Source organism: Saccopteryx bilineata, chromosome 3 (genome assembly GCF_036850765.1).
Source record: "Saccopteryx bilineata isolate mSacBil1 chromosome 3, mSacBil1_pri_phased_curated, whole genome shotgun sequence".
In the NCBI taxonomy this organism is placed as follows: Eukaryota; Metazoa; Chordata; class Mammalia; order Chiroptera; family Emballonuridae; genus Saccopteryx; species Saccopteryx bilineata.
Genome location: NC_089492.1, coordinates 174,810,464 through 174,834,292, shown reverse-complemented (window position 1 = coordinate 174,834,292; position 23,829 = coordinate 174,810,464). Strand labels below are relative to the sequence as shown.

At 43.8% G+C, this 23,829-nt stretch overlaps 1 protein-coding gene across 2 annotated transcripts in view; it reads left to right on the top strand.

Moving 5' to 3' along the window:
- Nucleotides 1-1,210: 1,210 nt before the first annotated feature.
- The window catches only part of E2F3 (E2F transcription factor 3), a 93,281-nt gene continuing 70,662 nt past the window's right edge, over nucleotides 1,211-23,829 (top strand). For both annotated transcript variants that reach the window (XM_066268297.1, XM_066268296.1), the window contains exon 1: nucleotides 1,211-1,902. In XM_066268297.1, the coding sequence (XP_066124394.1) occupies nucleotides 1,510-1,902 (393 nt within the window). In that variant the 5' untranslated portion in view covers nucleotides 1,211-1,509. The remainder of the gene's footprint in view (nucleotides 1,903-23,829) is intronic.

Genomic DNA, 23,829 nt, shown 5'->3' with positions numbered 1-23,829 from the left:
CAGGCTGACGCTCTACCACTGAGCCAACCAGCCAGGGCCTACTGTAAAAATTCTTTTAAAATATTTCAAAATAGGTTTGGGTCTTCTTGTTTGCTTTTAGTCAGAGAACTTGCTAACAAAGCGAGACTGTCAAGTGCTGGTGCCAGACGTGCACCAGCAGCCAGCAGGATTGGTTGGGTGCAAGACATCATCGTGGGAAACGTCTACTTCTCCGGATTACTGTTTGGTGGATTAGAACTCCGCATATCAGCCCTGGGTTAAAACCCTGATTAACTGCCCTAGGTGCTTCTGGGCCGGTGTGGGGTGTTTTCTAGACTCAGACCAATACTGGGTAAGAGATTTCACTCGACAAAACAGTGAGTTAATTTTTACTGAAATGCAACTCAGACTAATAATGAAGCTACCAGGAATTATCTGGAATGTTAATTAAATGGTGCCCGCTGTCACGTCAGTCCAACCTTCTGCCTCCACGATTCTGTCGGCCCACATGTCTCTGTCTTTCAGCCTCGGCCACCAAATCAGCTCTCGCCAGACATTGGTTGGATTCAGAAAGGGAGAAACCCCTGATTTAGAGGGCTAAGTTTCCACCTGCCAAGCATCGTCCGCATCGGCCAACTTGACTTTGGCACATATTTAGGGAAATCTCCGGTTATTCTTCATCTATTACACTGACTGGTCAAAGGAAAGGGAGTTCCCGAAGGTGTCCCCTTAGTCACCTTGACAATTTCCAAAAGCGAAACTTGCTCTAGAAGAGATCGACACTGAGTCTGCGGGGCGCAGAGTCCCTGCCCATATCAGCAGCGCCCATCCGGCTGGTGGGCGGGGGTGGGGCGGAGCCTGAACCAGGCGTGGTCTTCCGTGGGAGAGAAGGAAAAGCTTTGCCCCACCCCCTAAAAACTCTAGCTGTCAGCCAATCAAGAATGCATATGCAAATAGGTCCCTGTCGCCCGGGTAACCATGATGCATGGCAGCCAATGGAAACCGTCAAATTGTAGTCCTGCTCTACGATTGAGACTGAAGTAAGGAGATAGAGGCCCAATGGCTGTGGGAATGGTCCTCGGCGGGTTGAGGGGCGGGGATATGCAAATATAGTTTGAAAAGCCGGCGGGAAATCTGAGTTTCGCGGGAGGACCTTGGCGCGTAAACCGTATCCCTTCATTCATTGTCAGCAGCAGCTTCCTGGAGCCATTTTTCAGCTGCCGGCCGCAGCACCCGGGCTGCTGCCCCTACCTCGCAATCCGTTGCATCGGCCGCCCCCGACGCCTCCATCCCCCCTCGGGGCCCGATATCCGTGCGGCCGGGACCCTCCTCTCTCCAGAGCCCCGATTATTTTTGGCCCCCGGGGCCAGTGCGGTGCCGAAAAATAAAAAAGAAAAGAAAGAGAAGGGGTTCGGAAGCGCCGGGCGGGGAGGCGAGAAGGAGGAGACTTGGAAACTCCGACTGCAAATAATAAAGAAATTGAAAAAATACATTAATATACCATAGCAATAAAAAGAGCAGGAGCGAGAGATGAGAAAGGGGATCCAGCCCACCCTGGAGCAGTATCTGGTGACTGCCGGGGGTGGGGAGGGGGCGACTGTCGTCGCCGCCACTGCTGCAGCCTCCATGGACAAAAGGGCACTGCTAGCCAGCCCCGGCTTCCCTGCCGCCGCCGCCGCTGCTGCCGCCGCCCCGGGCGCGTACATCCAGATCCTCACCACGAACACTTCCACCACCTCCTGTACCTCCTCCCTCCAAAGCGGCGCCGTTGCCGCCGGCCCTATCCTCCCCAGTGCCCCCGGCGCGGAGCAGACCGCCGGCAGCCTCCTCTACACCACGCCGCACGGACCCTCCAGCAGAGTCGGGCTGCTGCAACAGCCACCAGCGCTGGGACGCGGCGGCAGCGGCGGTGGCGGCCCTCCGGTAATGCCCTCCTGTCCCCACCGTCCCCTGCCCGGGGGTGGGGTGGGGTGGCTGGGCTCGCACCGCGCGGGTTGGTGGGCGCGCTGCGGGCTGCCCAAGGAGAGCGCAGGCCGAGTGCCGTGGGCCTCTGGGCTGCCTACTCCTCCTACGGGGGGTTTATTGTTAGACTTGTGCGCTCCCCTCAGCGCCAGTGTGGTCGGGGGGCTCCGCAAGGCGCGCGGGGCTGTGGGGATCGCCTTGGCGCGAACCACATCAAACACTGAAACTTTTCGTGCCCCCCCCTTCTTTTCCTGCACTTTTCCCTACCCCCACTCTCCCCTCCCCTCCAACTCGAAGCTTCCTCTTTCTCCGGCGTAGGATGGGGTCACGCCCCGGATGGAGAAGGGGGTGGAGGAGGGAGTAGTGAACTGGGGAGTAGGGGACTCGGGGGAGGGAGGACTGGGGGACAATTGGGCTGATTGTCCCGAGGCCCGTTGGCAGCCGAGGGTCCCTAAGGCGTGCTCGGAGCGCAGAGGTTCTGCCGGGCTGCGCTTGTCACATTTTGGGATCTTTAACACCTAGCAACAAAGGGGCTGGGGACAGTGGAGGGAGATGTGTTGCGGGAGGCGGTGGAGCTGGCAGCAGGGGTGCGGGCTGGGGCGTGGACTGCCTGCGGGTGACGGGCTAGCGAGCAGGCGCCCCAGCCTGGGCGCATCCTGGTGGTGGCAGCGGCGGCGCCGCGTGGCCCGAGCGCCCAGGCCTTCCGTGCCGGGCCCCAGGCCTGCCTTTGACCCGCCTCTCCCCTTGCCCCTTCCTTCCCCGCCCTGGCCCCCTCTCCGCCCCCCGGCGACGGAGGGCGGGTGCAGCCGTGTTCCCGTCCCGCCGCTCGGGTCTGTCCCTCTCTCCGGGACCCGCCGGTGACGTTTCGCACACGTGCGCGGAGGACGCGCCTGTGACTGGGGAGGAGGCGGCGGCGGGAGGGGGCGCTGGAGGGGAGAGGGGGCACCCACTTCCTCCTGCTCGCCGGTTCCCTAGCTTGGGACGGTCCCGGCGCCCTCGCACCCTCCCCCTGCGCGGCCACCCTCCCTCTCCTCTCCCTACCCCTTCACGGGCGCCCGCCCTCGCCCGGCGCCGCCGGTCTGCTCGGCCCTCCGGCCCCCTCTCTAGCCGGCCCCCCACGTTTCCCGGAGCCAGGCTGGTTTCAGAAATGCCCTTACAGCAGCAGGTTAGTGACCCGGACCGCGCGGGGCTGACGCCGCCCGGGGGCAACGGCATTCTGTTGGGGGCTGGAGCCGAGAGGGTAGGCGGTTGAGCGGGGTTTTGGAGTGGGAACGGGGGTTGGGTGCTTGAGGGAAATGAGTAAGCAAGAAAAATCTAACTAAGTAAATGCCCTGGCCTCCCGTTTTAGGGATCTCTGGGCGCGAGTGTCCACCCCAGGGGGTTGGTTTGGTGTTTACTTGTATTTTTTTTTCCTAGGGGGCCTATGGATGGGCGATTGAAAACCGGAGGGGGCTTCTCGCCAATGGCCGGGTTGAGCTGTTTTCTGTCTTCCTTCCCTTGTGATGGAGGGGGAGGGGGCGGGTCAGAGGGTTGGGTGTCCGTAGGATTCCCAGGCTACCCGCCACCCCCTCCCTTTGTCCCTTTAATTTATAAAGCGCCTTTGAGAGATGATTTAGGTCAGTATGCGACTTCTCTTTTTGTTGGTACTAGAAAGAAGTGTGGCCCGGAGGTCCGCCCCCCCCCCCTTCTCCTTTTCTCTTCTTCATTCCCTTCCTCCATGCCTCCTGTCTTCACCCTCGTGGTCAGGCTTGGCCCCCACGAGGCTAGAAACGAACCAGACTCAATTAGATAAATGGTTTGTTGATAATACCAATCGTTGACCTCACCTTGTCGCAGCTCCAAATGGGTTTAGTTTTTTGGAGGATCAAGATTTTGTGGGGGGTCTTTAAGAAAGTCGGCACATAAGCAGTACTTTGGGAAATAAGGTGGGTTTTGATTTGGAATAAGGAAAAATTTAATTTCCTTACTCTTCCCCAGTTTCTCCCCTTGTGGGCTCTTAACTGCTTTACAGCCCAGAGACACTTGCTGGGGATGTGTGATAGTCTCAAAGGTGATCTTTTGTGGACGAGGAGGTTAATGACTAGGGTCTGCCAGTAGGGGGGAAACAGTTACAAGTACCTGCTTACACATACAGTATTCCTCTACTGTCTTCTCAGTCACAGAACATTGCATGCTTTTATTTGCATTGAATACTGTTATTTCTAACTTGACCTAAACATGCTTGGACATATTTTAAGGTTATTTGCCCCCTACACAGTTCTGTTACTGTATCATAAACCTAATCTTAAACAACCAGCTATTGACATACTTCTTGGATTGGATTCTGATTTGTGGGAGGTAGTTTTGATCATGGAATTTATGAGACCACCAGATTGCTTTCTGTTGTTGTTGGCTTTTTCTTTATCTTAGCCTGCTTGTTGGTCCAAGTCTGCAAAACTGGCTAGCCAAACTTATATGTAGTTCATTGTATTTAAGTATTGTATTTAAAGTTTAAGAATTATCCTCACCAACTTCAAGTTATTTCAAAACTTCATCCTCCTTCCTTCATGCTGTGAGAATTTATATAATTCCAGAGTCATGAGTCCTGTGTGTAAGGTTTGATTTGCTTTTTTCTTATCAAAACTACATTAGGCTTCTATTTAATTCTTGAAATTTATTGATATTTATTCCCTAAACAGGAAGGACAACATGGGGATAGCTAAATGATTGGCTGAGCAAAGAGACCATTTAAACTCTTTGTGTCCAAGAAGTGGTTGAGAACTTGTGTTCAGGTGGCCAGAATTGCAGGCCCACCTGGTTCTTATTCCATGGTCTGTCTCAAAAACATCTGAAAACTTAAGCAGAAACAAAGTCTTCACCTTTTTTTTAATGAAGAAAATATATAAATGAGTATAATCATACTAGCTGATTGCCTCTCATTTACAAATTGTATGATCTTAGGCAAAAAACTTAGTCTCTCGAAACAATTTTCTCTTCTGTTAAATAGGGACAGTAACAATACTAACTTGAAGGTTTTTTTAAGGTTTAAATATAATAATGCATGTAAAACACTTAGCACAGTACCTGGTGAATAGTAAATGCCCAATAAAATGAGTATGCAAAAATACTATTTTTTATAATTTAGAGTAGTGTAAGACCATGTGTACAGCTGCCCCTCTGTTTACATTTATGAACAAAACAAAAGTTTTCTAAAGTGAAATGTAATTAATTATTTATATGTAATTAATTTGGGTTTTTAAATCTATAAAACATGGCTGTCCTAGCACTGAGTAAAATAGGGGTGTGGCAGTACATCAGGCTTATGTGGAGATGGTGGTGTTGAACCACCTGGGTATGAGCTTGTGCCTTGTTTATGACAAATTTAGAGCGACTCATCCTCACTTTTTTGCCTCAGTTCCACTCTACCCATGAGTCATGGACCTGTCAACTTTTGAGTGCATCTGTGATTAGTGGCTTTTCGAGAACTGAACTCGCAGTTGTCACCAAATCAGACATGCACTAGATAAACTTCTTTTTTTTTTTAAGATTTTACAAAGGGGGGATGGAGTGAGATGTATCAACTCATATTTGCTTCCCTTTAGTTGTTCATTACTTACATGTTGCTTGTCATATGTGCCTTGACCAGACAAGCCCAGGGTTTTAAACTGGCAACCTCAGCATTCCAGGTTGACGCTCTATCCACTGCTCCACCACAGGTCAGGCAAACTCAATTTTTGATGGTGAACTGTTGGAAATGGAAGAGCTCTAGAGAAACTGGTCAGAAGTGCTATTTTCTGGAACAGAAAAGGATTCATTTTCTGCCTTTTTAAAAAGAAGCTAAAATTATTTCATTCTACTTCTAGAAAACTTGGGTTCTATTAATTCGAGAGACAGTGACCTATTACATCTGATTTAATGTCATCCAGTCCCAGCAACCCAGTGATTATACTTCTGGAAAGAATCCACAATGCTTGAAATTTCCGTGTAAGAATGGACAAACCATAGGTGCTATAACTGGGTCTCTTTTCTCTTGTGAAACGTACTCAATAATCTTGAGTCTGCTGAGATTCATGCATTGATACTAAGTTTAAGCTAAGAGAGAATTTTTAGTCACCACATCCCCTGAAATAAAAGTTTTAATATAATGCAATGCCCAGGCTTGGGCAGTACAAATAGCTCAGTGCCACAATCAGTACCAAGGGCGCCACTCTAATCGTCCTCGGAAACAAAGCACCCTTAAATATGGCTCTGTGAGCTGAGGAACCCAAGCTTGCAAACAGGAAAGGATTTTTGTTTTTCTATAAATCATCACCTTGTATAATACTTGGAAGAGTAGATTCTCAGATTAAGGTTGTGCTGTATAAAGCTAACTTGAAAACAGAAAATGATACCCTAAGCTTAGACATCAGTAACAGCTCCAGGAGATTGAAAAACTAGGGAAAAGTTGCTTTTATTCTCATTTCGCAAAGAGAAGATGCAGTAGTTTTAAGTGTTTAGTCTTTATTGCTATCCGGACAGATAAACCATCCATACCTTCAGTCCCTTTCAAAGGAGTTCAACCCATTTGGCAAAGGTTTAAATATTCAGTTAATTTTCTGACTGGTTTCCTAATTTAACATGATTTGTATGTATTCCATTTTATGTCCAGTTTACATTCACTTTCCAGGCTAGCCTGTTCCCATTCCTTTTTAACCACCCACTTTCTACTAACATCTTAAATTAGGATGAGTGAAAATCTATTCCCTATGATCATCGAATCAAGTCCCTCATCAAATCTCATGAAACTGCCCCAAATAGTGCCAGGCAAACAAGACAGATTTCAGTTCTCAGCAGATTATCAGTTTCATTGTACTTTTTAAAGAGAACTTCTCTGAAAATTTGAGATATTAAGCATATGGTTCAATGCATATTTTCATGCATGTTAGCAGCTTAAAAATAGTGTTTCAGGGACTATATTTATAATTGCTAAAAAGCATTTTTTCTACTAGTAATTTTTCATGGGACTATGAAGGTAAGATAACTGGGAAAGCCATAAATATAGGAAACCACTAATGGTATCGCCTTCCTCCTACACTGATCCTCTCTTTGACTTCAAAGAGTGACTTGGAAAATGTACCTTACTCCAATATAAGTTAGGCAGCAAAAGGTACAAAAAAGCAAATATTGAGATGGGGCCAGGAAGCTTGGAGGGAGTAGATGGGTTAAAATAAAGGGGTAAGACATATAGTTTCTGCTTTAATAAGAAGGAAATTAGTTCATTTTTCTGTTCTCGCTTTTGCTTCAAACACTCCCCCAAAAGCAGTGTGCTTTTTATAATTCAAAGAGCATATAAATTACTGGAATTTTCATTCTTTGGGTCAGACTTGTGGCCACAGTAATCCACAATATAGCTTTGAATGAGAAGAGATAAAGCCCAGTGGTTGCCAGATTGTATCACCAATCCCATGCCCTTTGCTTTATTAGAGAACTGGAGTGAAGCAGGCTACTGCTTAGCTTTGAAAACTTAGGGGTTTATGTCAGTGAGAGGTTGACAGAAGTGAGAATTGACAGCTGGTGGAATAGGAGGGAATGAAAAGGATAGAAGTAATTGACTTTAGTCTGCTTTCAGTTGCTGTACTTCAACTGTCCGGGCCCACAGTGCAAACAACATTCTTAAACTCGACAGTCCTTAAGAACAATACGTTTTTAGGTTAGCATAGCAATAATTGATATTACCAATGGTCTTTAAATCATAACATTTAAGAGCTGTAAAACAACAGTCAATCATCTGACCCAATCCCTTTCACATTGTAAGAGAGTAAATTTAAATTAAGGCCCAGTGCAGTCAAGTTACTTGCCCAAGGTCACAAGCTAGTGGCCAAGCCAGAACTGAAACTGGAGACTCGAATTCTTAGAAGCAGCCTCATTCACCAAGAGAAAGTTAACTGTCATATGCCCTATATGAAAATTGGGATATGTAGAATACATTTTAGATTGCCATCAGGAGTAGTTACATTTTTTAAAAATGTACACATACAGAAGTGTCCTATGTACAGTTAGTTCCAAGTAACTTATTCTCAAAGATACAGAATAAGTGAAGCTACTCTAGATGTTAAACACAAGAGAGTTTTTTAAACGGAAGGGATGACTGACTTATAAAAACAACAAGATTTTCAAAGCTTTATGTGTTCTATGCAAATTTGGTTGATTTCTGTGGAAATGACATTTTTGGTGCTCAAATAAAACATACTTCACAGAGAATAGAACCTAAAAGGATTTTGACACTTGTTTGAGGAGAGGCACAGTGTCACTCTGGAGTTGGAGGGTTTGTCCTGGGCCACCCACGTCCTGTGTGTTGTGGTTTCAGTGGCCTTGGGCCCTTGCCCACAAACACGACACCAGGTGCTCTTTCCACAGATTTCTGGTTTAACCAAGTGGCTGGTCCCTTCACTCTTTCACCAAAGCTACCATCCCCTAAAAACCAGAACTGATTTTCTTAAAATGTCTTGTTTTACTTGTGGAACTGAGAAAGCATAAAAGTAGAATCACTTCAAGTCCTGAAGCCTAGAAATAAAACATAATCCAAGGTGGCTGTAGTTCACAGACTCGTTAGGGGCAGGGAAGATGGCTTGTCTGTAATCCACAAATCAGAAAGGTGCCACATGTCGATATGGTCTTACAGCCAGTGAGCATTAAGTAGCAATTAATGATGAGAGCTGTGTTTACTGGTGAAGCTGGTTTCTCCTGGAAGATTTTTTGGTGGACAGAGTCCATCTCAGGGAATGGAGGAGCTAAATGCCCTTGGTCCTCCCAGCCAGCTCATGCCTGGCTACCCCAGAGGTCCTTCGGCTCTTCCAGTGTGTTTGTGACTGACTGCTGAGAAAGGCTTTGCTCCACTTTCCTGGAGGATCCTGAAGGTTGTCGCTCTGTTCACTGCTGCTCATGGGAAGTAACCCCGTAAAGACTTCATCCTGCTTTGCTCTATGCCATTTCTGATATTTTAAAGACTTAGAGATCTATAACCAGAGCAGCAGCCCTGTGGTCCTGTACTTCTGAGCCTTTCTGGGTCTGGCAGCCCTTAGAAGAAGAGCCGGCTCATGACCAAAAAGGTGAAGTGAAGGGCAGCTGAGTGCAAGTCAGGCGATGGCACCTGGAACCCAAGTGCCTGCTTTATTTACTGGCTCTGCTCACTTACTTAGCTTCGTGTCTTTAGGCAAATCACTTACCCTCTGTGTCTTAATTTCCTCATCTGTAAAAGGGGGAAATCATTGTTACTTACCTCTGTGGGCCTAAGAAGTTTAGAGTTCATACTTGTGAATTGTTTAGACCAGTGCCTGGCACGTGGAATGGTGCTGTCAGTGCTCAGTAGTTACGTACCTGGTGGGATTTTCCTTCCCTTCCACAGCCTTCTCTTGGGCTGTCCTTTTGTGGTTTATTTTCTGAGTTAGCCCTAGGGTTCATTGAAATCCAAAACACCTTTCTAAAAATGGTGGTGACTGAGAGGAGTGAACCATGAGGTGGTTTTCTCTTAAGTATTTTTTAGGGCCTTTGTGTGTCTTTATAAGGTGCTGACTGTTGACTTGGGAGAAGGATCAGAATAAACTTACTATAATAGCGTTTTAGTAGCAACAGTGTTGTAACTAAAGTCTTTATTTCTATGGTGAAATGTTTAATACATTTGCACTATTAACAATTGCACTAGTGACATGGTTTCACTTCTGTACAATAAACTGTGGCTTAAGACTGAATGGCAGAAATCAGGTGATCTGACCTCCCTGGGCCCTGATAGCCTTGGAGGCCCCAAAGGCTGGGGTGGGGGCCTGTCTTGCCTTTGGACCCTCCTTTCCCATTCTCATCTCCCTCATCACTCCTTTTTTGTATTAGGGCTGTTCTGCCTTCTGCCTGGTTTTTAGAAGGGTGCCAGAGTTGCAGCCTTAACTGGCTGCTTCCGTGACCTGTTAAATTAATTTCAGCCTTTCCCTACTGTTCCAGGTAACATGAAATCTTGTCTTTCCATTTTGCTTCCCATTCCTCCCAACTCAGGTGCTGGCATGGCCGTGGTTCATCAGAGGACTGAGGTTTCCTTCCAGTGCATTCATTTGCTCGTGGGGTCTTTGTCCTCCCACTGAACCGGCTGTCATCCTTCCCACTGGCCCATCATGGAAACCTGCACAAAGCTTTCTCTGATTCCCAGGGACCTGCCTCCCCCAGCCCCACCCCACCACACCTTCCCTCAGTACTGCTTTTCTGTAGCCCACCTTCATTGGCCTTGTAGCCTCACCGTTGCATTCTCAACTTACTTTTTCAAACCTGCGAGCTGCAAGAAATCAGCCTTTTTTCATCATGTACTCCTTGCAATGCCTTCTGCATTGTAGACTCAAATATTTAAGTAGGGTGTTTTCATTCGACACCTACAGTGTACCTGGTGCCCCAGTCCTGTTGAGGATGCAAAGAAGTATGAGCTGTGATCCACCCACTCTTGAGAGTGTAGTCCGTTTGGGGATATGGGCTTTAAACACAAGCTGATACAAAAGCAAGACTAAACAGGAATCGGGAGAAGGGCAAGACTTATCTAGGCCACAGCTGTACCGTTTCAGCAGGAAGTACCAGCTGGGCCATGGCTCCTGGTCTTAGAGCACATTAGGGTAGGGTGTACATTTCAATCACCGGGACAATTTAAATAATTGCTAATACTTGGGCCCCACCCAGACAAATTAGAATCTCTGGGGGTGGGATCCAGACATGGGTATTTTTTTAAGAGTCTCAGGTCATTTTAACCCTTTGAGTAGTATGAATGTTCACATATATCCTTGTGCATCCTGACCATCCAGAGTACCATCATATACCTGTAAGGCAACATTTATAAAAGGCAAATGTATGTTCTTCTTATTCCCATAAATTGGTTATCAAACAAACATGATTTTAAGTTTAATAAAACTGTAATGGCCTGACCAGGCGGTAGCGCAGTGGATAGAGCGTCAGACTGGGATGTGGAGGACCCAGATTCAAGACCCTGAGGTCACCAGCTTGAGCGTGGGCTCATCTGGCTTGAGCAAAAAGCTCACCAGCTTGGACCCAAGGTTGCTGGCTCGAGCAAGGAGTTACTCAGTCTGCTGAAGGCCCGTGGTCAAGGCACATATGAGAAAGCAATCAGTGAACAACTAAGGTGTCGCAACAAAGAACTGATGATTGATGCTTCTGACTCTCTGTCCCTGTAAAAAAAAACAAAAACAAAAAACAACTAATGAACTAATTTCGTTTTTTGAAAAAAACTCATTTCTGGGAGTCAGTGAGCATGAAAATAACTCACCACTCAAAGGGTTAATACACACTTTCGGTTGGAACCACTAACTAGATGGAGAGAGAAGGTCGGGGAAGGTGCTGGTAGCTGGGGAAACATCCTAAGGCAAAGGTAGGGGGTCAGGAAGTAGGTGAGCGCAAGCAGAAACCAGTTGGGCTAGAGTCAATATAGGGGAAATCCTAGGACATAACGTTGGCTATGTTGGTAAAATTGGTGTAGAATAGAGATTGCTTTCCTATAGGGCTAGGCAGGGAATTAGTGGATAAGTGGCATGGGGTTGTGTTTGAACAAAGAAGAAATGCCCTATCAAAGGGGGCCATGGGATTCTGTCCCAGACCACTGCTATCAAAGGGGAAAATAGACCTCATTTTTTGGCCAGATCTTCAAACTTAAAAGCGCCAGAAATCTACCAGTTTTCAAGTGTTGGCTCGGTTGAAAAGGAAAATGTGAAAGCCAAACAAAATAGGTCTCTAGGCCAGATCTGGCTTAAGGGCTGCCACTCAGCTGCCTGTGGTCTCCTGGATAATGATAGCTAATGTTTATCAAGTGCCCGTGTGTATGGAGGGCACTGAACTAAGTGCTTTGCACGCATTAGCACATTAACCACATGACAGCCTATGAAGTGGGAATTATGATCGTGCTTTTCCTGCACAGGAAGAAACAGACACTGAGGGGTTAAGGGCTGGTTCAGTACCCCACTGACAAGTAGGGCACCTGAAATTGCACCAATTGCACCATAGGAGCCTGGCTCCTAAGTCTTAGCTTATTCCTGGTTTTTGTCTTCTATGTTCTCTGATATTATATTAAATACATAGTAGGGACTCACGATACTTGTCCAAAAGAAATAACCCAGTGCTTTTCCAAGCTTCTCTGATAATAAGAAACGCTTGCAGCATTTGTGTCAAGATGCCCATTGCCAGGCTCCATACACCTCAATCAGAGAAGCACCAAGGTCTCCCGAGCTTCTGGAACACCTGGGAAACAATGGCTGTAGGTAGTTGAGCACCAGCAAAGGTTTCTTGAAGCTGGAATGACCAGGTGATGCAGGAGCCGCCTGCAGAATCAGTGCACATTGGGTTTGTCTCAGCTCCTTCCTCTGTTGGAGAGAACAGCCCTGGAGATCCCAGGGACCTGGGTGGGTGAATTGGTACCCCATACCCACCCTTGAGTACCAATGTCTGGATTTCCAGGTCTTTTTTTTTTTTATGTTACAATTTTTAAATTATTATTATTATTAAATTTAATGCAGTGACATTGATAAATCAGGGTACATATGTTGAGAGAAAACATCTCCAGATTATTTTGACATTTGATTATGCTGCATACCCCTCACCCAAAGTCAAATTGTCTTCCATTACCTTCTATCTCAGTGGTTCTCATTTCCAATGGCTTTAGGTGACCCCTGTGTTTTGGTCGTAAGACCCCCGCCAGGGTCGCAGGGTCAGAACCACTGTTCTATCTGGTTTTCTTTGTGCCCCTCCCCTCCCTCCACCCCCTCTCTCTCCTTCCTCGCCCCATCCCCTTTACCATCACATTCTTATCCATGTCTCTGAGTCTCATATCTATGTCCCATCTATGTATGGATTCATATAAATAGTTCTTAGTTTTTTCTGATTTACTTATTTCACACCATATGTTATCAAGGTCCATCCATGTTATTGTAAATGATCCGATGTCTTCATTTCGTATGGCTGAGTAGTATTCCATAGTATATATGTACCAAAGCTTTTTAATCCACTCATCCTCTAACGAACACATGGGTTGTTTGCAGATCTTCACTATTGTGAATAATGCTGCCACAAACATGATACATTTCTGTGGTGTTCTTAGGGTATATTCCTAAAAGTGGGATAGCTGGGTCAAAAGGCAGTTCAATTTTCAATTTTTTGAGGAATCTCCATACTGTTTTCCACAGAGGCTGCACCAGTCTGCATTCCCACCAGCAGTTAAGGAGGGTTCCCTTTTCTCCACGTCCTTGCCAGCACTTATTCTGGGTTGTTTTGTTGATGAGCACCATTCTGACTGGTGTGAGGTGATATCTCATTGTGGTTTTAATTTGCATTTCTCTAATGATTAGTGATGTTGAGCATTTTTTTAAATGCCTATTGGCCATCTGTATGTCCTCTTTGGAGAAATGTCTACTCATTTCTTTTGCCCATTTTTGATTGGATTATTTGTCTTCCTGGTGTTGAGATTTACAGGTTCTTTATAAATTTTGGTTATTAACCACTTATCAGATGTATTGTCAAATATGTTCTCTCATTGTATAGTTTGTCTTTTTATTCTGTTCTTATTGTCTTTAGTTGTGCAAAAGCTTTTTAGTTGATATAGTCCCATTTGTTTATCCTGTCTTTTATTTCACTTCCTCGTGGAGATAAATCATCAAATATATTGCTCCGAGAGATGTCGGAGAGCTTACTGCCTATGTTTTCTTCTAAGATGCTTATGGTTTCACGACTTACATTTAAGTCTTTTATCCATTTTGAGTTTATTTTTGTGAATCGTGTGAGTTGGTGGTCTAGTTTCATTTTTTGCAGGTACCTGTCCAATTTTCCCAACACCATTTATTAAAGAGGCTGTCTTTACTCCATTGTATTTCCTTACCTCCTTTGTCAAATATCAGTTGTCCATAGAGCTGTGGGTTATTTCTGGGTTCTCCGTTCTGTTCCATTGATCTATATGCCTGTTCTTATGCCAGTACCAGGCTGTTTTGAGTACAATGGCCTTGTAGTATAACTTGATATCTGGAAGTGTGATACCTCCCACTTTATTCTTCTTTTTTAAGATTGCTGAGGCTATTCGTGTTCTTTTTTGGTTCCATATAAATTTATGGAATATGTGATCTATATCTTTTTTTTTGTTGTTTGTTTTTTTTTTTTTGCATTTTTCTGAAGCTGGAAACGGAGAGACAGTCAGACAGACTCCTGCATGTGCCTGACCGGGATCCACCCGGCACGCCCACCAGGGGGCGGCGCTCTGCCCACCAGGGGGCGATGCTCTGCCCATCCTGGGCGTCGCCATGTTGCGACCCTCCTGGGTGTCGCCATGTTGCGACCAGAGCCACTCTAGCGCCTGGGGCAGAGGCCACAGAGCCATCCCCAGCGCCCGGGCCATCTTTGCTCCAATGGAGCCTTGGCTGCGGGAGGGGAAGAGAGAGACAGAGAGGAAGGCGCGGCGGAGGGGTGGAGAAGCAAATGGGCGCTTCTCCTATGTGCCCTGGCCGGGAATCAAACCCGGGTCCTCCGCACGCTAGGCCGACGCTCTACCGCTGAGCCAACCGGCCAGGGCTATGTGATCTATATCTTTGAAGTATGTCATTGGTACTTTAATCGGTATTGCATTGAATTTATAAATTGCTTTGGGTAATACAGACATTTTAATGATGTTTATTCTTCCTAACCATGAGCACGGTATATGCTTCCACTTGTTTGTATCTTCCTTGATTTCTTTTATCAATGCTTTATAATTTTCCGAGTACAAGTCTTTAGTCTCCTTGGTTAAATTTACTCCTAGGTACTTTATTTTTTTGGTTGTAATAGTGAAGGGGATTGTTTCCTCAATTTCTCTTTCTGACTGTTCATTGTTGGCGTATAAAAATGCCTCTGATTTCTGAGTATTGATTTTATATCCTGCCACTTTGCTGAATTTATTTATCAGGTCCAGTAGTTTTTTGACTGAGACTTTAGGGTTTTCTATATACAATATCATAATCATCTGCAAATAATGATAGTTTTACTTCTTCTTTTCCAACTTGAATGCCTTTTATTTCTTCTTCTTGTCTGATTGCTGTGGCTAGGACTTCCAGGACTATATTGAATAAGAATGGTGAAAGGGGGCACCCCTGCCTTGTTCCTGATCTTAAGGGTATTGCTTTTAATTTTTGCCCATTGAGTATGATGTTGGCTGTCGGTTTGTCATAGATGGCCTTTATCATGTTGAGGTATGTTCCCTGTATTCCCACTTTGCTGAAAGTTTTGATCATGAATGGGTGCTGGATTTTATCAAATGTTTTTTCTGCATCTATTGAAATTATCATGTGGGTTTTCTCCTTCCTTTTGTTTTTGTGATGAATCACATTGATTTGTGAATATTGTACCAGCCTTGCCTCCCCAGTATAAATCCCACTTGATCATGGTGTGTATAATTTTTCCATATATTGTTGGATCCGATTTGCTAATATTTTGTTGAGGATTTTAACATCTATATTCATCAGGGATATTGGGCTATAATTTTCTTTCTTTGTGTTGTCTTTGCCTGGTTTTGGAATCAGAATTATGCTCACCTCATAAAAGGAGCTTGGAAGTCTTCCTTCCTCTTGAATTTTTTGAAATAGCTTGAGAATGATAGCAGTTAGTTCTTCTTTGAATATTTGGTTAAATTCACTTGTGAAGCCATCAGACCCAGGACTTTTCGTTTTTGAGAGTTTTTTGATAACTGTTTCAATCTCATTTGTTGTAATTGGTCTGTTTAGGTTTTCTGATTCTTCCAGATTAATTTTTGGAAGATTATATGTTTCAAGGAATTTGTCCATTTCATCTAGGTTGTGTCTCGTTTTTTTGGCGTACAGTTCTTCATAGTATTTTCTTACAATAGTTTCTGTTGTGTCAGTTGTTATTTCTCCTCTCTCATTTCTAATTTTATTTATTTGAGTCCTCTCTCTCTTTTTCTTGGTGAGTCTACTTAAAGGTTCATCGATCTTGTTTACCTTTTCAAAGAACCAGCTCCTGGTTTCATTGATCCTCTGTATTGTTTCTTTAGCCTGTATGTCATTTATTTCTGCTCTGATCTTTATTACTTCCTTCCTTATACTAGCTCTGGGCTTTACTTGCTGTTCTTTTTCTAGTTCTTTTAGATGTAGGGTCAAGTTGTTTATTTGAGCTTTTTCTAGCTTCTAAAGGTATGCCTGTAATGCTATGAACTTCCCTCTCAAGATTGCTTTTGTTGTGTCCCATAAATTTTGAGTTGATGTATGCTCATTATTGTTCGTTTCTAGGAATTTCTTAATTTCTTCTTTGATCTCATTGTTTACCCATTCATTATTTAATAACGTGCTATTTAGTTTCCAAGTGTTTGAGTATTTTTCAGTTTTTCTGTTGTGGTTTATATCTAGTTTCATGCCATTGTGATCAGAGAAAGTGCTTGATATGATTTCAATCTTGTTAAATTTGTTGAGACCACTTTTGTGCCCTAACATGTGGTCTATCCTAGAGAATGTACCATGAGCACTTGAAAAGAATGTATATTCTGCTGCTTTAGGGTGAAAGGTTCTGAAGATATCTATTAAATCTAGTTGATCTACTGTGTCCTTTAAGTCTGCTGTTTCTTTGTTAATTTTCTTTCTTGAGGATCTATCTAGTGATGTTAGTGGGGTATTGAAATCCCCTACTATTATAGTATTGCTGGTGATCTTGCCCTTTATATCCATCAAAGTCTGCTTTATATATTTAGGTGCTCCTATATTAGGTGCATAGATATTTATAATAGTTATATCTTCCTGTTGGATTGCTCCCTTTATCATTATATAGTGGCCTTCTTTATCTCTTACTATATCCTTGTTTTAAAGTCAATTTTGTCTGATATAAGTATTACTACCCCAGCTTTTTTTTTCATTTCCATTTGCATGAAATGTTTTTTTCCATCCTTTTACCTTCAATCTATGTGCATTTTTTGTTTTAAGGTGTGTCTCTTGTAGACAGCATATGTACGGGTTCTGTTTTCTTATCCATTCAGTTACCCTATGTCTTTTGATTGGATCATTTAATCCATGTGCATTTAAGGTTATTATTGATGTGTAGTTGTTTATTGCCATTTTATTCTTTAAAGCTGTATTCCTCTTTTGCTATAGTCTTTTCCCACTTTGATCTGTTTACAACAGGCCCCTTAACATTTCCTGCAGCATTGGTTTGGTTGTAATGAGTTCCTTGAGGTTTTTTTTTTTGTCTGGGGGGCTTTTTATTTCTCCTTTAATTTTAATTGAAAGCCTTGCTGGATAAAGTAGTCTTGGTTGTAGTTTCTTGTTCTGCATTACTTTGAATATTTCTTGCCATTCCCTTCTAGCCTCAAGTGTTTCTGTTGAGAAGTCAGATGTCATCCTTATGGGTGCTCCTTTGTAGATGATAGCTTTTTTTCTCTTACAGCTTTTAATATTTTCTCTTTATCACTTAGCTTTGGTATTTTGATTATGATATGTCTTGGTGTAGATTTCTTTGCGTTTCTCTTTAATGGAGTTCTCTGTGCTTCTTGAACTTGTGAGAGTTTCTCCTGCATTAATTTAGGGAAGTTTTCAGCTATGATATGATTGAACAAAGTCTCTATTTCTTGTTCTTTCTCCTCTTCTTCAGGAAGCCCTATGATGCGGATGTCATTTCTCTTCATGTTATCACAGAGCTCTCTAAGAGTTTCCTTAGACTTTTTGAGTCTCTTTTCTTTTTTCTTCTCTGCTTTCTTGCCTTCAGTCAAGTTGTCCTCCAACTCGCTGATTCAATCCTCAGCTCTTTCTATCCTGTTTTTAATTCCTTCCATTGTGGTCTTTATTTCTGATATTGTATTTGTCATCTCCGACTGATTCTTTTTTAAAATTTCAATATCCTTTTTTATACTTGCTATTTCTTTATTTAGGTGTTTATAATGACCATCCATTGTTGTTCTTAAATCCCTAAGCATCCTTAATTATTTTGAACTCCACATCCGGAAGGTTTCTCTTGTGGTTTCATTTGGATTGCACTTCTTTGTCTTCTCATTACGTCTGTATTTTGGGTGTTTTGTTTGTAGAGCTGGTTGAGTCTATGCTTGGTGTTGTCTGCGTCCAGTTTTCAATTGTGTTATTTCTGGGTCCTGGATTTTCAGGTCTTTGCCAAGGTAAGCCATCCAAAGATGGCTTACTCAAAACTCAAAGGATGTAAAACAAGGTTCTCAAAGGGTTGAGATCTTAGCTCAGGAGGTTCAAGTGAGCACTATTGATATGTTCCAGGTACTGACTCCAGTTGGGAACCAGGGCAATAACTTTAGTCACCCTGCTCAAAGGGTGTACGTTACCCTGTTATAAGAAGGCCTTGCATGCTCTCTGGTATGGGCCTGCCTGGAAAGGACAGAAAGCCAGAAATGTCCCTGGGAAGAGAACCAGGACATACCACTTAGAGAATGGGTGCTATGGATTCAATAGGTCTGAGGAAGCAGGAAAGCTATAGTGACAGTATGAAAAAGCAAGATAGAAGAAAGGGACAAGCTAAGGGAGAAAAGAAATACAAAACCTGTGACACCCATGACATTTAACTGCTGGGGCTGAAAGAATGGATGAGATTGAGCTTTTGTTAGGTTAGGTTGTGCACCATGTGGAGGGAATGGTTAGTTTGGCCTCGGTTGTGAGTGACACCGAAGGCCATTGGGCTTGATAAGTGGTTAGGGCTGAGCACTGGAAATGTGTCCATGGCATACAGGTTAGTGGAAGTCTGGGTGAGCAATCACAACCCAAGAACTGGTCTCCCTGGCTTTAAAATAAAAAGATGGTGCCAGGAAAACCTTTCGTCATTTTCACTTCCCCTCTGTGATAGGGAAACGAGACACATCCATCAGGTTGATTTGGGGGGATCGATATTGTCAGGGCTCCCAGAGATGAGCCATCAGATGTTATTTATTATGGGCTTTGCCAGGTCTGGGCCGGCTCCTGTGGGCTCTGAGGAAGCCCACAGTTTGCACCCTCCCAGAGCAGAGCCAGCTGGAGAAGGCTGTGCATGAAGAAAGGCCACATAGTTATGGCTTTAACTAAGATGACTCTTCAGACCATTATGTCCTACTATGCTTTCTGGTTTTGCTGGTTAGAAAAGATCTTGAATATTTAGCATATTAAAGTTTTTAAATGAGAGTTTTTTTGAGTACTGCTCTAGAGGAAAGAGCTATGTAAATTCTAAGTATCTTTTTAGTTGATTTTAAAATAAGTAATCTGTGTTTAACCCTCTTTGCAGCAGGCCTTGAATTGACTAATTTTGTTGCTATATTGACTAGCTACACTTGTGATGATTGCACTAATAATGTGGTAATATTTCCAACTTTGTTCATGTTGCTGGTTTTCCTTGTTTGCATCTCTGACACTCTTATTCTGGGATTAGGCTTTAGGAGGTGAGATTTTCAGGCCTGGAACGTGGTGGTGGGTGTGGACGGAACGGAGTCTGGCCCCAGTAATGTGCTCTGTCACTTACCCAGCCAGTGACCTTTTACGAATTATATCTATGAGCTGTAGGTACCTAAAATAGTGTCCCTTTTACCTTCAATGGTTGGAAGGATTAAATGAAATAGCATTTATAGGAAATGTATTATGCATTCCTAACAAGCGTGTGCCCCCCACCATGGCAGGAACTCTTGAGTGCTGGTTGAATCTAAATTCTCAGCATTTTTGCCCGCTTCAGAGAAAACAAACATCCACTTTGTGCAGCACGGCTCCCAGTATTCTGGGGGTTACAACAGGGGTTGAAATGCCCTGGTCCCCAAGCAGATGAAACATGTTATTCTGGAACTTAAGGCAAAATGAAAGACAGTGGTTGCATTAAGAAAATATTGATGGAGTCTAAGCATCCAAACTTCGGGGCTGGGAGGAAGAGCAGAGAAGGCTTTTTAGGAAGTTAGAAACTAGAGCAGAGTTTCAGCACTGTTGACATTTTGGCCAGATACCTCTTTGTGTTGGGGGCTGTCTTATGGATTTGAGGATGTTTCCTGGCCTTCACTCTCTTGATGCCATTCCCCCCCCCCCCCCCCCCCCCCGTTATGACAGTTAGGATTGTCTCTGGGCATTGCTACATGTCCCCTGGGAGCAAAGTCAGCCCTCCTTCCATTGAGAACTACTGAACTCTAGAGCTTTTCCTGCAGCATGCTTAACCATGGAACCCCAAACTGATGAACCGAGCTCCTGCTATACAGATGATACAGTTGCTCTGTGTAGCCAGCTGAAGCCCTCTCTGCCTATTTTATGATCTAGCATTCTATGAATAGGCCATGTGAAGCTTCCCATAAGATGGAGAAGAAAGGATCAAAGTCTGCAGCTCAGAGCAGATTACGGAAGTTTTGCATTTATCATTCACTCAACTGGGTAATTAAGGGAGACCTGCCCAGGACTAACATCTCGGCATGAGTGCTGATCCCGGCTTCACCGTGGCTAGTTGATGATGTGGGCTTCTCACTTCCCCTCTCACTTGGTTATTCACCTGTTAAAGGAGGGCAGTCAGGGTTTCCATGTCATTAGGTTGCTGTGAAAATTGAATGACACGTTGCCTGTAAAGTGCCGGCTCCAGCACTGGTCAGTGCTCAGCACTTGGAAATGTCTGCTGTTGTCTTATTATTGCCATTGTTAGTTGCCGTCATTGTTATTAAGTTGTTCCCTTTTGGGGCAGTTCAACTGTTAGCAGCCATTTTCTTTGTTGCAGGTCCTTCTGCAGCCACTTTTCCTTTGCTGTCCATCCCCAGGCAGGCCAGTCAGATTTGTTAGGGGAACCTAGTAAGTGCCTCCCCCTATTGTAGGTGCTGAGGAAGCTGTCAGCACAGACAACATTTCCTGCCTTTGAGTGGCTGTGTCATAATTGATTAATTTTGCTACATAGTAAGTACCCTGTTTCTGTCTTTGATGGACCTGGTCTTTCTCCTCTCCAGAACAGTGGTTTATATATAGTGGGCTTGGACCAGCAGCACTTGGGAGCTTGTTAGAAATGCAAAATTTCAGATCATTGTCCAGACCTACTGAGTCAGGAATTTTGGGGTGGAGCCAGCAGTGTAGGATTTAACAGGCTTCCCAGGTCATTCTCATGCACCAAGTTTGAGAGCCACAATTTGGAAAAGATACTTTTCCACAAGGACTGGGGAAAGCTCATGGCCTTCATTGGGCTGCAGTGTTATATATATGTGGTGCAGTCAAAGAGAGTGTTGCTCATGTAGTGCGATGTTGTTTTCTTTTTCTTTTTAGAGAGAGACAAGAAGGGGGTTGTAGAGAGGGTGAGAAGCACCAACTTGTAGTTGCTTCACTTGAGTTGTTCATTGATTGTTTCTTACCTGTGCTTTGACCAGGATGCTCAAGCAGAGCCAGTGACCCATTGCTCAAGCCAGCAACCTTGGGATCATGTTTATGATGCTGCTTTCAAGCTGGCGACCTCAGGGTTCAAACTGCAGACCTCAGTGTCCCAGGTCAATGCCACATCCACTGCATACCACCAATCAGGCCATATAATGCAATTCTAATAGCAACAGAGCTTGCAAAAGCTAATATTTGGTGTATGAAAATCATTCAAAACCGACAGTACCCTAGGATCTCTTTCTGGGCCTGTAGTGCCTCCTTGAAATGGGAGGGTTCTGCGCCCCACAGCACAGAACTCGCAGAAATGCTTGGCCACCTTTGGGCTTTTCATCCTCCAGTGATAAGGGAAACTTCTCACTGTTTTCTCCTGAGAGCTGGCCGTGTTTGTTTGGCAGTTACCGTATTTCCCCATGTACAAGGCAATCTCTTGTACAAGACGCACCTTAATTTGCGGGCCCAAAATTTGAAAAAATATATTACATAGTTATTGAACTCAAGTTTCATTCATCACAAAATTCATACAACTCCTCAACAAGCACAAAAAAGCGGGAAATGCAAGGGAAAAAAACTATAACAACTTTATAAGATGCACCCAGTTTTTAGACCCCAAATTTTTTGAAAAGGGGTGCATCTTCTACATGGGAAAATATGGTATCTTCCTTCTAATTCCTTCTCTCTTAATCATCCTCTTATCTAAGACCATCAAAAAATTTTATACGTATAGTTAAATTGCCAGCCACATGTACAAATGATTCAGCTGCTCTCTCCTTGGGAGATAGTGTATAGAGTAAATGAAATGAGGGGCCATGGAAAACATTCAGCCTGGGACTGGGCACAGAGCGGCTGGCCACTCATGCAATTCCTACCCCTACCCCAACTCCTGCAAGCCAGTAGGGCATTGAATAGATACCACAGTTCTTTGTGAGAAACCTGTCCACTGTCCACAGTTTCAATGGGTGCAATTAACCAGTGTCTATACTTATAACCAAAATCACCGAGTCAAAAGTTTTGATTATTTAAAGCATTTTTTAAAATTAATTTTAATGGGGTTACATTGATAAATCAAGGTGTATATATATGTTCAGAGAAAACATCTCCAGGTTATTTTGACATTCATTTATGTTGCATACCCATCACCCAAAGTCAAATTGTTCTCCCCACCCCCTTCTTCTCTTCCCTCCTCTCACCCCCAGTAACCACTACTTGTCCATGTCTCTGAGTCTCATTTTTATGTCCCACCTATATATGGAGTCATATAGTTCTTAGTATTTTCTGATTTACTTATTTCACTCAGTATAATGTTATCAAGGTCCATCCATGTTGTTGTAAATGATCCGATGTCATCATTTCTTATGGCTGAGTAGTATTCCATAGTATATATGTACCACATCTTCTTTATCCAGTCATCTGTTGAAGGGCTTTTTGGTTGTTTCCATGTCTTGGCCATTGTGAACAATGCTGCAATGAACACGTATTTAAAATTTTTATTAAATTTATATGTAATTATATAAATGTAAAACGCTCAAAAAAAAAGTAGATATCACCTGATTTGTTTTCATGAAGATGGATGGAGGAAAAAATAAGACAACCTTTTTCAGATTGGCAAAAATTCTTTAGTGCTGCACTGGCCCCAACCTGGGTCTGCTTATAAGTAACTTGTCAATATAATAGCCATCTTCAGTTTACAAATGCTAATTAATTACTGCCTTGTGAAAAGAAGTGTTTGGGATGGATTGATAGTTCTTTGATAAAAGGCTCTTTCTTGAAAATGCATGGGAAAGACTGTGAAGCCTTATGACCTAGGTCAGTGGTCCCCAACCCCCAGGCCACAGACCGGTACAGATCAGCAGAGAAAGAATAAATAACTTACATTATACCCGTTTTATTTATATTTAAGTCTGAACGATGTTTTATTTTTTTAAAATGACCAGATTCCCTCTGTTACATCCGTCTAAGACTCACTCTTGACGCTTGTCTCAGTCACGTGATACATTTATCTGTCCCACCCTAAAGGCCGGTCCGTGAAAATATTTTCTGACGTTAAACTGATCTGTGGCCCAAAAAAGGTTGGGGACCACTGGCCTAGGTTTGTCTTGGTGGTTCTCTTTTATTTATTTAATTTTTTGGTGGTTCTCTTTTAAATATGTCCCTCTGTCCAGTGGTGGACATTTCCTTTCCCCCTCCATCACCTTCATCCAAAACAACTTGTGGTTACAGTGAGTTTTCAGTTTGCTGTTTGTGGATGTTTCTTTTCTAGAGGCTGGGAAAGTGAGGCAGGCAGTACATCATTTCTTCCTGCTTTGCTTGAGAGTGAGGATCCGCTACCAAGTCCTTGACTTAAAGTGGGCCACTCTGTAGAACAAGGGTGGCCAAGGTGTGGCCCTTAAATATCCTCCATCTCTGAAGTTCTAGCATGACTCAGCTACTCCCATCCTTTCCAAAACCAGGATTGCAGACCAATGTGAACCTTCCCTCTGCCTTGAGGTGTCCAAGAAAATGGAATGGAGCCATGCTTTCTACATAGTTGAGTTGGACAAAAATTTGTTAAGATGGCTCTAGGCATGTATTTGTATTT